General features: G+C 43.4%; 1 protein-coding gene across 1 annotated transcript in view; it reads right to left on the bottom strand.

Moving 5' to 3' along the window:
* The window catches only part of TESC (tescalcin), a 63,970-nt gene that overhangs the window by 27,643 nt on the left and 18,200 nt on the right, over positions 1-18,127 (bottom strand). The window contains exon 2 of the mRNA XM_082641190.1: positions 9,381-9,450. Coding sequence (XP_082497316.1) covers positions 9,381-9,450 — 70 coding nt within the window. The remainder of the gene's footprint in view (positions 1-9,380; positions 9,451-18,127) is intronic.

Raw genomic sequence — 18,127 nt, 5'->3', positions numbered from 1 at the left:
CTGTCCTAAGGTCCTTCTCCACATGGTGGTCCCAAGGGATGCACCCTCTCTGCCCCGCTTCCTTCGTCACTGTGTATAACGAGCTGGCTTATATGCTAGTTACCTCGCTCACACTCATATGCACACACCTGAACAGAAGCCCCCCCCCCCGAGGGGCAGAGGGAGCCTCACTTCTCATTCGGTCTCCTCGGCACTAGAACCTGCCATGGAAGGTCTTAACACCTGCTTTTGTAAAGCAAGGACTGAGTCAAGTATTAATAGTCCTGGGGAAAGAATCTGTTAAAAAAAATTTTTTTTATGTGAGTCCGCTAAATCTAGGACCATTTATTTAGGGAGCTTCTTCCTGATCTGGGGGACACCTGGGCACCCTTTCACACCAAACTGATGCCTTCATGGGTCCCCTTCTCACATCTGACCTCACACGGTCACCTGAGCAGGTGTGAGAGCCCCGGGGCCACTCACACCTGCTGTTTCCTGGGCAGTTTTACAAGTAACTGCGGGTTTTTCTTTTTAAGTGAATGTGTATCATCCTAGCTGAGGCTTTAAAGGCAGTCCTGGTAAACTGCTGGAATACGTTAAATACTGACAGTGAAACAGCCTCACCATCTAGGTGGGGCCTCAATTCTTTCACAGTTGTGAGTACTTCTTAAAAAAAGAAAAAGTAAATCCTTAGTTATTTGACAGGTTAAAAAACAAAGCGACTGGGTTAAAAAGTGACTTCATTTGGGGAAAAGCGATGTGATCACAGTGGTTCAGGGCTCTGGCTATTCCAACAGCCAGCCCTGCTGTGGGACCTTAACCTTCTTAGCCTCAGTTTCTTGATCTGACAAATGGGGTAATGGTGTGAACTTCAGAGGGTCCCCGAGACCCTCGAGACCACACAGCTAACAGCTAACCTCTCACTGGATAAAGCCATGAGAGGCACGGCCGAGGGATGCAAAACAAGCCCTGGAGTTAGGACTTTTGCTGACATCTGGCCCATCAGAATGCTGCTTGGCGCTTTGGTGGCGCTGGACAGTGGGCAACTGTGTCCTTTTTCTTCCCTGTGTACATCTATGGTTGCGTTCATCCCGGGAATCACTCCACATGTGGTGGCTCGATGCAGCTAAAAATATTTTTGTAATGCAGCTCTATCTAATCAGGCACCCTCCTGGCCCCCATCACTAGATTTGAAGGATTCCATCGCATCTATTTCTGGGGGTTGGTGAGCCTGCCAGAGCACTATCAGGAAGTCAAAGGCTGCTGTTTAAAACATTTGATGCTTAAGGGACCCCACTAAAGAAAGAAAATGTGCCAGAAACCATTACTGTATTTTCTTCACTGTCTAAAATCAGCACTGTTTAACAAGCTTATTCATGGAAGGTCTTTCCTGTTAGAAGAAAAGCTTTTGAGGACAGAAGTCTCTGCATATTAGGTGCTCAATTAACGAGTCAGATGAACATTTTCTATCCAAGCATTTTTCATCAAGAGGCCTCAGAACAGAGTGCTTTGTGATCAGGGTGGATTCAGGTCTGGGGGGTCCAGAAACACATATAATCTGGGGGGTCCTCTTAAAGAAAAAGAATTCAGCATTAGGAATTCTTTTAAAAAGTTGCTGGGCCTTGTAAGGAGCCCATACAGAGTGGGGCCCTGACGTGCTGGCTTTGAAAGCCTCAGGGTAAACTCACCCCTGGATGTTCTTAACATGATTTTTCAGAAAAAGAGGGGACATGACCAGATATGGGTAGGAAGTGGTGGGTTAAAATTAAAAACAATTTTCACAATTTTTACCCCATAGGATTTTTTTAAAAGCTATATTCAACTTATTAAAGTCATAAATTCAGAAACCTGGGCTTTCCTGGTGGCACAGTGGTTACGAATCCACCTGCCAATGCAGGGGACACGGGTTCGAGCCCTGGTCCGGGAAGATCCCACATGCCGTGGAGCAACTAAGCCCGTGCGCCACAACTACTGAGCCTGTGCTCTAGAGCCCGTGAGCGACAACTACTGAGCCCGCGTGCCACAACTACTGAAGCCCGTGTGCCTAGAGCCCGTGCTCCGCAACAAGAGAGGCCACTGCAGTGAGAAGCCCGCGCACTGCAACGAAGAGTAGCTCCCGCTCGCTGCAACTGGAGAAAGCCCACGCGCAGCAACGAAGACCCAATGCAACCAAAAATAAATAAATAAAATAAATAAATTTATTTTAAAAAAATAAATTCAGAAACCCAATTCTTCATTAAGCTTTTAAACACAACATGCAAGTCCTACTAGTCTATGTATAAATGTTGCAGGTGTAAATGGTCACTTTTAAGGGGCTTTCCGCACTGGAAGTATTCCGAAGTCCCCCCATGGGACCCTAGTAAGCTCTCGGGCACCTTTGCTCTCTGAGAGGGAGGCGGGCAGAGGGGACCACATCCCACACCCCTCCCAGACTGGGGTACCGGGGACCTTGCTCAGGGGACCCCAGTCAACAACTTTCACAAATCTTGACACTAAAGAAACAAAGCTCTTTTCTATGCTCCAAAACCCCAGCGTGGCCCAGGGCCTCCTGGATGTTCCCCTGGCCATGCCCAGGGATCAGAGAGGTTGAAGGCCCAGCCTGGGGTCACACAGGAAACCCTTTGCAGAATGGGGACCAGATCACAGTCCAGGGCCGCTCATTCCTTCTGCCCAGGGAGAACGTGCAGGAAAGCCGAGGAGGACTGGAAAAACTGCCCCATCGCCCTTCTCCAGGCCCTGGAGGGTGGACTAGGATTAGGTAAAGCAGTTCCAGGGGACTGGGAAGAGGCCCTTCCTGCAGGCCTGTTTGCATAAGCGCTGCAGTCGAGTGGTGTTACCTCCTTCCTGCATGCTGGGCTGGGCTATCACTGTGTATAGCTGACACTACCCGCCCAGCAGAGACTGCAGCCGCTGCAGCAGGCGCTGTGGTGTTGGGAATGATACCCCCCATCCCAGGACGGTAAGGGCGGAGGGTCCCCAGAGAGCAGAGCAGGGAGACTGAGGCCCTCACGGGACACTCGCAAGTCAAAGCCATGCCCCCAGCTTCCTTACAGAGGGATCTCAGCACTGGCTTCAAATCAGCTCCTCCACGTATGAACTGTGTGACCAGGAGCCAGGTACGCGACCTCCCCGAGCCTCACCTTCACATGTATCCAACGGGGAGAATAGGTGTTCCTACCACTACCTGTGGGGTTGCATAAGGCGGAAGTAACAGGCTGTGCAGCACAAAACATGCTGAAACAATAGCTTCTACCTGTGAATGGTCCCCATGTGCCAGGCCCCCAGATAAATTCTTCTACCAGGAAGAATATATAAACCCTGTGAGGGAAAGACTATTAATAACAACAGGTCTCATCTATACCATGCTCGATGGATTACAGAGAACTCTTCTAGTCAATATGCTCACTCACTTGTTCCTCACTTCTTTGCTCTCTCATTCATTCATTCATTCATTCAATCAATCAACTACTCCCAGAGCATCCACCCTGTTACAAGCCCTGGACTCAGCACTAGAGCCAGGGGAACAGACCCAGTTCCTGCCCCGCAAGGGGCCGATAGTCTGTTGCAGGGGATGGGTGGCTGGAAGGGGGGCAGTTACAACTCTGTGCTGTAAATGTTGGGGTGGGGCACCCCCAGGAGGAATCTGTGGGGGGTAGGAGGCAGGAGGGTGTCCTGGAGGAGGTGGTGTCCACACTGAGACCTCAGCAAAGCAAAACCCAGCAGCTGAAGACCCTGGTGGACCCCAGCTAAAGAGCATGGACATGACATTGACTGGGGAGCCCCCGAGGGCTCGGGAGCAGGGGCTGCTCCCTGGGTCCAGGTAGATATAACCAGGGCTTGCTTGAGGGCAGGGGTGGAAAGGGCAATGCATAGGGTGCTCCCAGGGGTGGGTGTGCAGGAGATACGTAAGTGGGGTGCAGGATGGCAGGCAGAGTCACCAGCTCAAACCTTCCCAAGTCCTGGCTTGACCTATGAGGCATGGGAAATAGGAGGCTGCACATGGACCTCTCAGCACCTGGGAGTGGACAGCACCACCTATCCAAGCCTGGAGGGCAAACAGGGTGCCATCCCCAGATTCTAGGCACCTCACCAAGATTGCCCATGACAGTTAAAAATGCAGAGTCCCAGGCCCCACTACGGTCCTGTGAATCAAAACCTGCGTTTTAGCAAGATACCTGGGTGATTTGTATGTACACTCATGCTGGGAAAGAACCAGTGTAGACTATTCACAATAGCAAGACATGGAAACAGCCTAAATGTCCATCAACAGATGGATGGATAAGGAAGATGTAGAACATATACACAATGGAATACTACTCAACCATAAAAATGAATGAAATAATGCCATTTGCAGCAACATGGGTGGACCTAGAGATTATCATATTAAGTAAGTCAGAAAAAGACAAATACCATATGATATCACTTATACGTGGAATCTAAAACATGACACAAATATACTTATCTACGAAACAAAAATAGACACACAGACATAGAGCACAGACTCGTGGTTGCCAAGGGGGAGGGGGTTGGGAGGGGGAGGGGTTGGGAGTTTGGGGTTAGCAGGTGTAAACTAGTATATACAGAATGACTGGAAGGGAAGAGGTAAAGCTGTCACTATATGCAGATGACGATACTATATATAGAAAACCCTAAGGACTCCACACAAAAACTACTAGATCTGATAAATGAATTCAGCAAACTAGCAGGATACAAGATTAACATTCAGAAATCAGTTGCATTTCTTTACACTAACAATGAAATATCATTAGAAAGGGAATGTAAAAAAATAATACCTTTTAAAATCACACAAGAAACAACAAACAAAAAAAAAAACCTAGAAATAAACCTGACCAAGGAGGTGGAAAGACTTATACACTGAGAACTATAAAACATTAATAAAAGAAATTAAAGAAGATTCAAAGAAATGGAAAGATAGCCCATGCTCTTGGAGTGGAAGAATTAATATTGTTAAAACACCAATACTGCCCAAAGCAATCTACAGGTTTAATGTAATCCCTATCAAATTACCCATGACATTTTTCACAGAACTAGAATAATCCAAAAATTTACTTGGAACCATAAAAGACACAGAATTGCCAAAGCAATCCTGAGAGGAAAAAAAAAAACAAAAACAGGAGGCATAACTCTCCCAGACTTCAGACAATACTACAAAGCTACAGTAATCAAAACAGTGTGGTATTGATACAAAAACAGACAAACGGATCAACAGAACAGAATAGAGAATCAGAAATAAACCCACACGCCTATGGTCAATTAATCTTCAACAAAGGAGGCAAGAATATAAAATGGAAAAAAGTCTCTTCAGCAAGTGGTGCTGGGAAAGTTGGACAGCTGCATGTAAATCAATGAAGTTAGAACACACCCTCACACCACGCACAAAAATAAACTAAAAAATGGCCTGAAGACTTAAACATAATACATGACACCATAAGACTAGAAGAGAGCATAGGCAAAACATTCTCTGACATAAATCATACCAATGTTTTCTTAGGTCAGTCTCCCAATGCAATAGAAATAAAACAAAAATAAACAAATAGGAACTAATCAAACTTACAAGCTTTTGCACAGCAAAGAAAACCATTTTTAAAAAATGGAAAGACAACTTACGGAATGGGAGAAAATACTTGCAAATGATGTGACCGACAAGGGCTTAATCGCCAAAATATACAAATAGTTCATACAACTCAACAACAAAAAAACCAAACAACCCAATCCAAAGATGGGCAGAAGACCTAAATAGACATTTCTCCAAAGAAGACATACACATGGCTTGTAGTTACATGAAAAGCTGCTCAACATCACTAATTATTAGAGAATGCAAGTCAAAACTACAATGAGGTATCACCTCACACCAGTTAGAATGGGCATCATCAGAAAATCTGCAAACAACAAATGCTGGAGAGGGTGTGGAGGAAAGGGAACCCTCCTACACTGTTGGCAGGAATGTAAGTTGGTGCAGCCACTATTGAAAACAGTATGGAGGTTCCTCAGAAAACTAAAAACAGAATTATGATATGATCCAGCAATTCCACTACTGGGCATGTACCTGGACAAAACTATAATTCAAAAAGATACATACACCCCTATGTTCATAGCAGCACTGTTCACAATAGCCAAGACATGGAAACAACTTAAATGTCCATCAACAGATGAATGGATAAAGAAGATGTGGTACATATATACACTGGGATATTACTCAGCCATAAAAAAGAATGAAATGATGCCATTTGCAGCAACATGGATGGACCTAGAGATTACCATACTAAGTGAAGTCAGTCAGAAAGAGAAAGACAAATACCATACGATATCACTTATATGTGGAATCTAAAATATGGCATAAATGAACCTATCTACAAAACAGAAACTGACTCACAGACATAGAGAACAGACTTGTGGTTGCCGAGGGAGAGGGAAGGATTGGGAGTTTGGGGTTAGCAGATGCAAACTAGTATATACAAGATGGATAAACAACAAGATCCTACTGTATAGCACAGGGAACTATATCCAATCTCCTGGGATAAACCACAATGGAAAAGAATATGAAAAAGAATGTAGGGACTTCCCTGGTGGCGCAGTTGTTAGGACTCCACGATCCCAATGCAGGGGGCCCGGGTTTGATCCTGGTCAGGGAACTAGATCCCACATATATGCCGCAACTAGGAGTTTGCGTGCCACAGCTAAGGAGCCCGTGGGCCACAACTATGGATCCCTCCTGTGCAACCAAATAAAAAATAAAATTTAAAAAAGATTAATCAGAAAATAACTTTAAAAAAGTCTGTATATATGTGTATAATTGGGTCACTTTGCCATACAACAGAAATTAACACAACTTTGTAAACCAACTATATTTCAATTAAAAAAATAATGGATAAACAACAAGGTCCTACTGTATAGCATAGGGAACTATATTCAATACCCTGTAATAAACCATAATGAAAAAGAATATATATATGTACAGCTGAATCACTTTGCTATACAGCAGAAATTAACAGAACATTGAAAATCAACTATACTTCAATAACATAAAAAAAAAAAGAACCAGCGTAGAGCTCAACGTTTCAGTACATCCTTGCAAAAGCCCATGAGGGGCCGCTGGGCAACACAGTCAGGGCTCGGATGCTGGAATCTCAAAGTGGGAGGGGCCTCCACCAGCACTGCCACCTCCTGCTCACACAGCACCTGTGCTCCCCACCTCCACTCCAGTCCTAAAATCAACGGCCACTGCTTGGACATCTCAAGGTGGGTCCTCATGACCTCACCAACGGTCGAATGATGACAGTCCCGTTTGCCAAATGCCAAGGAACCCAGCTCAGAGCAGGAGCATCCTGCATCTGCTCATCTTTAATGCTTAAATCAAATCCCAAATGACCACATTCACTTTACAGAGGAGACAGGCTCAGAGAAACAGAACAATTAACCCAAAGTCACGCAGCCAGGGATATGGATGATCCAAATACGATATGTTTCCCAAGTCTGGGTTTTGCCTCTGCTTCTCCCAAGTCTGAAAACACATGTGGAATTTGAACCTGAGACCTCTCAGCAAGCCAAGACCCATGGACCCCAGACCCATAATAATGAGAAGCCCAAGGCAGCTTATGATAGGGCTGGGGGCACAGCTTGGTGGAAAATTACCTTGAGAAAGGGGGCCCTGCCTTCACACACCCCCAATTATGAGCTGCATGGTGGTCCCACCAGCCAGCACAGATATTGCCCACCTGGCACAGAGCATGTGCCCATGAATTTCTAAAGGAATGAAGGCTGCCCTTGACACCTCTAGGTTCCAAAATCCAGGTGCACATGTGTTACCTCGCCTGAGACTTGAACCCATTCCTCAGTCCCTGGTCCAAGGAAGCCCTTGGAAATCACTCCACCCCTGCCCTTGGCAGATGACCCAGCCCTGCTCACTCACAGCTCTGGGGAAAAAACAATTTTTTTTTTTTTTTTTTTTTTTTTTTTTTGCGGTACGTGGCCCTCTCACTGTTGTGGCCTCTCCCGCTGTGGCCTCTCCCGTTGCGGAGCACAGGCTCCGGACGCGCAGGCCCAGCGCCCATGGCTCACGGGCCCAGCCGCTCCACGGCATGTGGGATCTTCCCGGACCGGGGCACGAACCCGTGTCCCCTGCATCGGCACGTGGACTCTCAACCACTGCGCCACCAGGGAAGCCTGAAAAAAACAATTTGCATTTCCAACCCCTGGCTATGGTGATTGGCTCAGCGCTGGGCATGTGACCCCATCAGAGCCAATGAGAAGTCAGAGGAACTTTTGCTGGGCTCTTCACTGGGCTTAGTGAGTGAGATGTGTAGAATTCAAGAAGTCAGTCCTGATGTAATTTACTCCCACCCTGGATACAATCAAATTGAGACCAGAGGCCATCAGAACCTTGAGACCACCAGACTCTGAGCTCTGGAAACAGATACTCTGAGAATATAACGCACTGGATTAACAACATGCCTTTGTTTAGATAGACGAGAGAAAGTGGATAGTATTTACATGTTGCTTTCCATAAAAATTTAGTTAAATTTTTAAGTCCATTTACTAAGGAAAAAAACATGTTTCCCTGGACTATTTAAAGGTTTATTTTAAAGTTCCAAGACTGTAACCTTGAGACTCTGAATGTCTATTTTAGGAAACTACATCTGTTAGAAAGTTTGTGGTAGAACAGTACTCATTTTACATTGGAAACTGCTTGCTTTAGATCAACTCGAAGCTTCCTCATCAACTTTGTGCTCGACTCATTGACTAGGACTTCTCACTTAGTTCTAAATAACAACCACCACCTAATACTGAACACACTCTCGTAGAAGAAGGCAAACAGTCCAAGGTGTTCCTCCTCACAAAAAGGTAACCCACCCAGCTTCTACAAGATTCACATTAAATAACGCAATGTGAAATGGTGATTTTCCCTGACAGAAATCTGAGGCTGGAACTACCAACCAGAGGAAGCAGCGTCAAGAGCCGGGGCCTCGTGACGGCATTCAAGCCCCTGAATTTGAGCCGCACCACAACTGACTCATCTTTGGGGTGCCCAGCGCTGGGAGTGATCCTGGCACTCAACAGGCCCATCATGTGTGTCTGGGGTTCCAGGGGAGGCAAGGTGAGGTAGGGGTGGCTGACCAGCTCTTTGTCCCCGCCCATTGTTTTCACTCCAGTTATAATTTTCTGATCCCAGTAGAAACAGATGAGATTCTTTTCCTCCCAGCTGAGGACATCTTGTCTAGAAGGAACCAAAAGCATACGACAACTACAGCTTTGTCTCAGAAATGGGGCTACCCAGGGGCTCTGGGAGAGCCAGCCAGCACTCAGGGGAAGAGATAAATGGAAAGGGACATCCCCAAGGGTCACGGCCCTGTCCGACACCCAAACCCAGCTGCTGATCTTACCGAATGGTGGGCTGGTCTCCACTCAGGTGCTTAAACCTCCGGTGGAGCTGCTCGATCTGGTCAGACGAGACTAAGAAGTAGGAGGAAAAAAAGAAAAAAAAAAAAAGTGAGAAAGGCATCATTGACCTCTGAACTCAGAGCTAAGGGAGGGAGGCTGGAGCCTCACCCTCACCCTCCTGTTCCATTCATTCTCTCGCCATCTCCTACCAAGGCAAAACAAAGCTCAGGATGAAGAAGCAGAGAACGGGTTTGCCATTCCTCCTGGTAACACAGCTCTGGGGTTATTATTATTAGCTCTGCCCCCTTAGCAATAAGACAATTACTACTAATAACAGCTCCTGGGACAGGAAAAACGTGAACCAGGTCACCCTCTCTTTCCTCAGCTCATTAAAGAGATGGTATCTGCTTGTCTGACGTCCTCCCCTCCCACTCCTGGAGATGGGCATTTTCCCCACTGAAAAAGGGGCTTCGTGTGTCACATTAAAAGAGACAGAGGAGGAGGGAAGGGGGAAAGTGGCTCAGGCTGGTGCCGGAAGTGATTTGGGAGACCTGTAGTAAGAAGTGTACAGAGAATCTGGTAAAGCAAGAGAAGTGGGAGGAAAAGAAATAGAATTTTGATCATTGCTGTTGTGGGCAATGTATTTAGATAACCTCAATTGTTTCATTTTCTTCCTTCCAGTTTGATTGAGATATAATCGATGTACAGCACTGTATAAGTTTAAGGTGTACCGCATAATGATTTGAGTCACATACATCGTGAAACGAGGACCACAGTAAGTTTAGTGAATGTCCGTCATCTCATATGCAAAATTTAATAAATCACTGAAGAAATCAAAGAGGAACCAAAAAAAATACCTAGAGGCAAATGACAATGAAAACACAATGATCCAAAACCTATGGGACGCAGCAAAAGCAGTTCTAAGAGGGAAGTTTATAGCAATACAATCTTACCTCCGGAAACAAGAAAAATCTCAAATAAACAACCTAACCTTACACCTAAAGCAACAAGAGAAAGAAGAACAAATAGAACCCAATATTAGTAGAACGAAAGAAATCATAAAGATCAGAGCAGAAATAAATGAAATAGAGATGAAGAAATCAACAGAAAAGATCAATGAAACTAAAAGCTGGTTCTTTGAAAAGATAAACAGAATTGATAAACCTTTAGCCAGACTCATCAAGAAAAAAAGGGAGAGGACTCAAATCAATCAAATTCGAAATGAAAAAAGGAGAAGTTAAACAGACACCACAGAAATACAAAGGATCATAAGAGACTACTACAAACAACTATACGTCAATAAAATGGAGAACCTAGGAGAAATGGACAAATTCTTAGAAAGGTACAACCTTCCAAGACTGAACCAGGAAGAAATAGAAAATATGAACACCAATTACAAGTTCTGAAATTGAAACAGTGGTTAAAAAACTTCCAACAAACAAAAGTCCAGGACCAAATGGCTTCACAGGTGAATTCTATCAAACATTTAGAGAAGAGTTATTAACACCTATCCTTCTTAAACTCTTCCAAAAAATTGCAGAGGCAGGAACACTTTCAAACTCATTCTATGAGGCCACTATCACCCCGATACGAAAACAAGACAAAGATACCACACAAAAAAAGAAAAGTACAGACCAATAAAACTGATCAACATAGATGCAAAAATTCTCAACAAAATACTAGCAAACCGAATCCAACAAATACATTAAAAGGATCATACACCACGATCAAGTGGGATTTATCCCAGGGATGCAAGGATTCTTCAATATCTGCAAACCAATCAGTGTGATAAACCACAGTAACAAACTGAAGAACAGAAACCATATTATCATCTCAATAGATGCAGGAAAAGCTTTTGACAAAATTCAACACCCATTTATGATAAAAACTCTCCAGAAAGTGAGTATAGAGAGAACTTACCTCAAAATAATAAAGGCCATATATGACAAAGCCACAGCTAACATCATTCTCAACAGTGAAAAGCTGAAAGTATTCCCTCTAAGATCAGGAACAAGACAAGGATGTCCAATGTCACCACTTATATGCAACACAGTTTTGGAAGTTCTAGCCACGGCAAACAGAGAAGAAGAAGAAACAAAAGGAACCCAAATTGGAAAAGAAGTAAAACTGTCACTGTTTGCAGATGACATGATACTATACACAGAAAATCCTAAAGATGCTACCAGGAGACTACTAGAGCTCATCAATGAATTCAGTAAAGTTGCAGGATACAAAATTAATACACAGAAATCTCTTCATTCCTATACACTAACAACAAAAGATCAGAAAGAGACATCAAGGAAATAATCCCATTTACCATCGCAGCAAAGAGAATAAAACACCTAGGAATAAACCTACTTAAGGAGGCAAAAGACTTGTACTCAGGAAACTATAAGATATGATGAAAGAAATAAAAGATACAAACAGATGGAGACATATACCATGTTACTGAACTGGAAGAATCAATATTGTCAAAAAGACTATACTACCCAAGGCAATCTACAGATTCAATGCAATCCCTATCAAGTTACCAATGGTGTTTTTCACAGAACTAGAACAAAAAATTTTTTAATTTGTATGGAAATACAAAAGACCCCAGATAGCCAAAGCAATTCTGAGAAAGAAAAATGGAGCTGGAGGAATCAGGCTCCCTGACTTCAGACTATATTACAAAGCTACAGTAATTGAAGCAGTATGGTACTGGCACAAAAACAGAAATATAGATCAATGGAACAGGATAGAAAGCCCAGAAATAAACCCACAAAGCTATGGTCAATGAACCTATGACAAAGGAGGCAAGAATATACAATGGAGAAAAGATAGTCTCTTCAATAAGTGGTGCTGGGGAAAACTGGACAGCTACATGTAAAAGAATGAAATTAGAACATTATCCAACATCATACACAAAAATAAACAAAATGGATTAATGGGGACTACCCCGGTGGTGCAGTGGTTAAGAATCTGCCTGCCGGGCTTCCCTGGTGGCGCAGTGGTTGAGAGTCCGCCTGCCGATGCAGGGGACGTGGGTTCATGCCCTGGTCCGGGAGGATCCCACATGCCGCGGAGCGGCTGGGCCTGTGAGCCATGGCTGCTGAGTCTGTGCGTCCGGAGCCTGTGCTCCGCGGTGGGAGAGGCCACAACAGTGAGAGGCCCATGTACCGCAAAAAAAAAAAAAAAAAAAAAAGAATCTGCCTGCCAATGTGGATTTGAGCCCTGGTCCGGGAAGATCCCACATGCCGTGGAGCAACTAAGCCCGTGTGCCACAACTACTGAGCCTGTGCTCTAGAGCCCGCGAGCCACAACTACTGAGCCTGCATGCCTAGAGCCCATGCTCCACAACAAGAGAAGCCACTGCAATGAGAAGCCTGTGCCCCACAACAAAGAGTAGCCCCCGCTCGCCGCAACTAGAGAAAGCTCGCGTGCAGCAACAAAGACCCAATGCAGCCAAATAAATAAATCTAAAAAAATGGATTAATGACCTAAATGTAAGGCCAGACACTATAAAACTCTTAGAGGAAAACATAGGCAGAACACTCTCTGACATAAATCACAGCAATAACTTCTTTGATTCACCTCCTAATGAAAATAAAAACAAAAGTAAACAAATGAGACCAAATTAAACTTAAAAGCTTCTGCACAGCAAAGAAAACCATAAACAAAATAAAAAGACAACCCACAGAATGGCAGAAAATGTTTGCAAATGAAGCAATCAACAAGGGATTGATTAATCTCCAAAATATACAAACAGCTCATGCAGCTCTTATATCAAAAAACAAACAACCCAATCAAAAATGGGCAGAAGATCTAAGTAGACATTTCTCCAAAGAAGACATACAGATAGCCTAAAGCACATGAAAACACGCTCAGCATCACTAATTATCAGAGAAATGCAAATCAAAACTACAGTGAGGTATCACCTCACACCAGTCAGAATGGCCATCATCAAAAAGTCTACAAACAATAAATGCTGGAGAGGGTGTGGAGAAAAGGGAACTCTCCTACACTATTGGTTGGAATGTAAATTGGTACAGCCACTATGGAGAACAGTATGGAGGTTCCTTAAAAAGCTAAAAACAGAACTACCATATGATCTAGCAATCCTACTCCTGCGCACATATCTGGAGAAAACTATAATTTAAAAAGACACATGCACCTCAATGTTCACTGAAGCACTGTTACAACAGCCAGGACATAGAAGCAACCTAAATGTCCAGTGACAGAGGAATGGATAAAGAAGATGTGGTACATATATACAGTGGAATATTACTTAGCCATAAAAAAGAAGAAAATCATGCCATTTGCAGCAACATGGATGCAACTAGAAATCATCATACTAAGTGAAGTCAGACAAAGACAAATATCATATCACTCATATGTGGAATCTAATTTAAAAAAAATGATACAAATGAACTTATTTACAAAACAGAAACAGACTTACAGATATCAAAAACAAACTTATGGTTACCAAAGGGGAAAAGCTAGGGGGACGGATAAATCAGGAGTTTGGGATTGACACGCACACCCTACTGTATATAAGATAGATAACAAACAAGGACCTACTATACAGCTCAGGGAACTCTACTCAATACTCTGTGATAACCTATATGAGAAAAGGATCTGAAAACGAATGAAAACGAAAAATTCAGCATAACTGAATCTCTTTGCTGTACACCTGAAATGAACACAACATTGGAAATCAACTGTACTCCAATAAAAGTTAATTAAAAAAAAGAAAAAGCTATTTTTTTCCATGTGATGAGAACTGTTAGGATTTACTTTCCTAACAACTTTCATGTATAACATACGGCAATGTTTGTTGTATTTATCATGTGGTACATCACATCCCTAGTACTGATTTATCTTATAACTGCAAGATCGTACCCTCTGACTGCTGTCATCCAATTCCCCCTCTCCCCACCCCCAATTGTTGTAGAAAACCTACGTACAGTTGTTTTTTTTTTTTTAATTACCATTTTTGGTGGGTAGGCCCTGTTTGTTCCACAGCTAAGACGGGGCCTGGTGGGTTCCAGGCTTTAGAAGGCTTCCACCCACGTGTCAGTGCTTATTTTATGAAACGCACAATATTAAACCCTCATGTGTACCTTCTCACTTCCTCCTCAAAACAACCCTGTGAATAGATACTTTTTCCCTCTGTTGTATCATTGGAAAAGTGCAGCTCAGAGGGTGTTATGATCACACAACTGTGATTGGTAGAACTGGGATTCAACCTCAAATCTCCCCAGCTCCACAGCCCACCCTTAACCGCTACACAACATCAACTCTTTTCCCAGAATATCCTAGTGTTTGAGGCCCTTAGGCCTGGTGCCTGGGGACTATGGACAGTTCAGGCAAAACTTTCTGAAATGGGGCTTCCTTGGTGGCACAATGGTTAAGAATCTGTGTGCCAATGCAGGGGTCACGGGTTCGAGCCCTGGTCAGGGAAGATCCCACATGCCACAGAGCAACTAAGCCCATGCGTCACAACTACTGCGGCTGCGCTCTAGAGCCCGCGAGCCACAACTACTGAAGCCTGCGCACCTAGAGCCCGTGCTCTGCAACAAGAGAAGCCACCGCAATGAGAAGCCTGTGCACCGCAATGAAGAGTAGCCCCCGCTCGCCACAACTAGAGAAAGTCTGCGCGCAGTAACGAAGACCCAATGCACCCCCCCAAAAATTAACATAAAATAAATAAATTTAAAAAAACAAAACAAAACTTTCCGAAATGGTGGCTGGGCTGGGGAAGGGCTCTCTCCCCACACCATCCTCTTGGCATTTCTCATCCCTTAAGCATCTTTTCGCTTCCTATTCCAGAGGTAGCTAATTTCTGGGGCCAACTGGTCACCTTACTTTACTTCATGTTTTTTTTTAGCCTCAGGCTCGAGCTGTAATCTCTTTAAGAATCTGCAACTCAGGGGACTTCCCTGGTGGTCCAGTGGGTAAGACTCCACGCTACCAATGTAGGGGGCCTGGGTTCAATCCCTGGTCAGGGAACTAGATCCCGCGTGTATGCCGCAACTAAGAAGTCCGCGTGCCACAACTAAAAGGTCCCACGTACCGCAATGAAGATCCCGTGTGCAGCAACTAAGACCCGGTGCAGTCAAAATAAATAAAAATAAATAAATAAATAAATAAATATTCAAAATGAAAAAGAATATGCAACTCAGAATTCTCAAGCCTTTCTAGAAGCTGTTGTTGGCTAGAAAATACTCTTTACAATGACCAACCCATCCCGGAGGCCTGCTATGTGCTGACGCCCTGGGAGGAGGCTGCACCCCATGTTACAGATGTAGAAACGGACACTCGGAAAGGTCAGGTAACCGCTGGGGACAGTTATCACCTTTCTGGAGGAAAATACAGCCATTTACATCATATGTAGGTTAGCACGGACATTCCTGTATTCCATGGTCTGGCCATTCCACTCTTAAATTAAGGACATACCCAACAGAAATGCATATTTGCACACATCAGAAGATGTGTAGAAGAAATGATTTCATGGCAGTACGATTTGAAGAGCCCTACACTGGAAATTATCCAAATGCCCTGCAATGGCAGAATAGATAAAATGTGTGGTATATGCAAGTAATGGAATAGGATACAGCAGTGAAAATGAACAAATAATACGGACAATAGCTTGGGTGAGTTCCGAAACATAATAACAAGCAGAAGAAGCCAGACATGGAAGAGTACCTACTTTATGATTCCATTTACATAAAGCTCAAAAATGGGCAAAACTCATCTGCAGTGTTAAGTCAGGATAGGAAGGCTACATACAGTATGATTCCAACTACATGACATTCTGGAAGAGGCAAAACTCCCGAGACGGCAACGAGGTCAGCGGTTACCAGGAGAACGATGAGTTGGCAAAGCACAGAGAATTGTTAAGGCAGTGAACCTACTCTGTATGATACTATAATTATGGATACATGTCATTATACATTTGTCCAAACCCGTAGGATGTAGGACGCCAAGAGAGAACCCTCATGTAAACCGTGGGCTCTGGGTGATGATGTGTCAATGGAGGTCCATCGATTGTAACAAATGTCCCCTCTGGTGGGGGATGCTGAAAGTGGGCGAGGCTATGAGTGTGGGGGGGGCGGGGGGCCATGAGTAATCTCTGTACCTTCCCCTGAATTTTGGTGTTAACCTAAAATGGCTCATAATAACGTCTTAATTTTTTTTAAAGTTAGGATAGAAGTTGCCCTTGAGGGGGCAGTAATTTGAATGGGGCATGAGAGGGTTTCTGGGAACTGGAAGCGTTTAATTCTTGATCCAGCTGCAGGTTACATAGATGTGTTCTCAGAAACTTTGGGGATCTGCATGCTCACTAGTGATGCACTCTTCTGTATGTGATATCGGAATAAAACATTTACTTAAGAAGCTCAGCAATTCTACTTAGCGGGGATTTATCCTGAAAGAATAAATCCAACGGGTACAACAAGAAGAGTACATTAACTGTTCACCGTTGCATTCTCTACAATAGTGTAAAAACTGGACTCAACCTCAGGGCCCACCAAGAGCAGATCAGTTAAATACTTTATGGTAGGTTTAGCCAATTTTTAAAAAAAGATGCTGCCTTTGAAAGTGACAGTTGTGTATTGAATGTGAACATACATTCCAACATAATGTTGTCTAAAAACAAGTGCTATGAAAACAGCATGAACTCCCATTGGGAAAACATCTAAATATATACAAATGTATATAAGTAAGGAAAGAAAATCGACCTGTTTTCCCCAAATAGTAATAGCAATTATCTCTCAATGCTGGGATTAAAGACTCTGTTTGTTTTGCTTTGATTCATCTATATTTTCCAAACCTTCTCTAATATGCAGTATATATTTATCAGTCATATAACGAATATATTAAGCACACAATATGGTCCCATATGGGACAGCCGAGGGATCTCAAAAATATTGTTAGTGGTGAATCATCATTGGCAAGTACTGCATCCTGGGCACGTGTGTGCTTGTTTAATCCTCTCCATGACCCAATGACCAACAGACAGACGATTCCCAATTTACAGACACACAGAGGCTCTGAGGAGATCAGTAACCGGCTCAAGGTCACTAAACTTGAAAGAGGCAGACCCAGGATTTGAACTTAGTTTGTCTGGCAGAACATGTGTGGTTTAGTTTAGGTTTTCTTTTTAACTGACACCCCACACTGCCTCGCTTTGGGTGATCAGATTACATTGGCCAATTAGAGTTCTCAGCTGTAACCCACAGATCAAAAAAAAATACACTGATGCCATTTGCAGCAACATGGATGGACCTAGAGATGATCATACTAAGTGAAGTAAGTCGGAGAAAGACAAATTATCACATGATATTGCTTATTTGTGGAATCTTAAAAAATGATACAAATGAACTTATTTACAAAGCAGAAATAGACTTACAGACATAGAAAACAAACTTATGGTTACCAAAGGGGAAAGGGGGGAGGGAGGGATAAATGAGGAGTTTGGAATTAACATACACACACGACTATATATAAAATAGATGAACAAGGTGCTACTGTATAGCAGAGAACTATACTCAATATCTTATAATGACCTATAATGGAAAAGAATCTAAAAAAGAATATATATATGTATAACTGAGTCATTTTGCTACATACCTGAAACTAACACATCGTAAATCAACTATATTTCAGTAATTTTTTTTAAATACACTGATCTGTTACAAAATAATGATCAGAAATTAATGCCAACCACACGCTCCTAAACCACCTCCATGAAAAATAAGTGAGAGAA

This window comes from Mesoplodon mirus (genome assembly GCF_964341445.2).
Source record: "Mesoplodon mirus genome assembly, chromosome: 13".
NCBI classification, from domain to species: Eukaryota; Metazoa; Chordata; class Mammalia; order Artiodactyla; family Ziphiidae; genus Mesoplodon; species Mesoplodon mirus.
The sequence above is the reverse complement of the archived record's forward strand: the minus strand, read 5'-3'. Positions and strand labels throughout refer to the sequence as shown.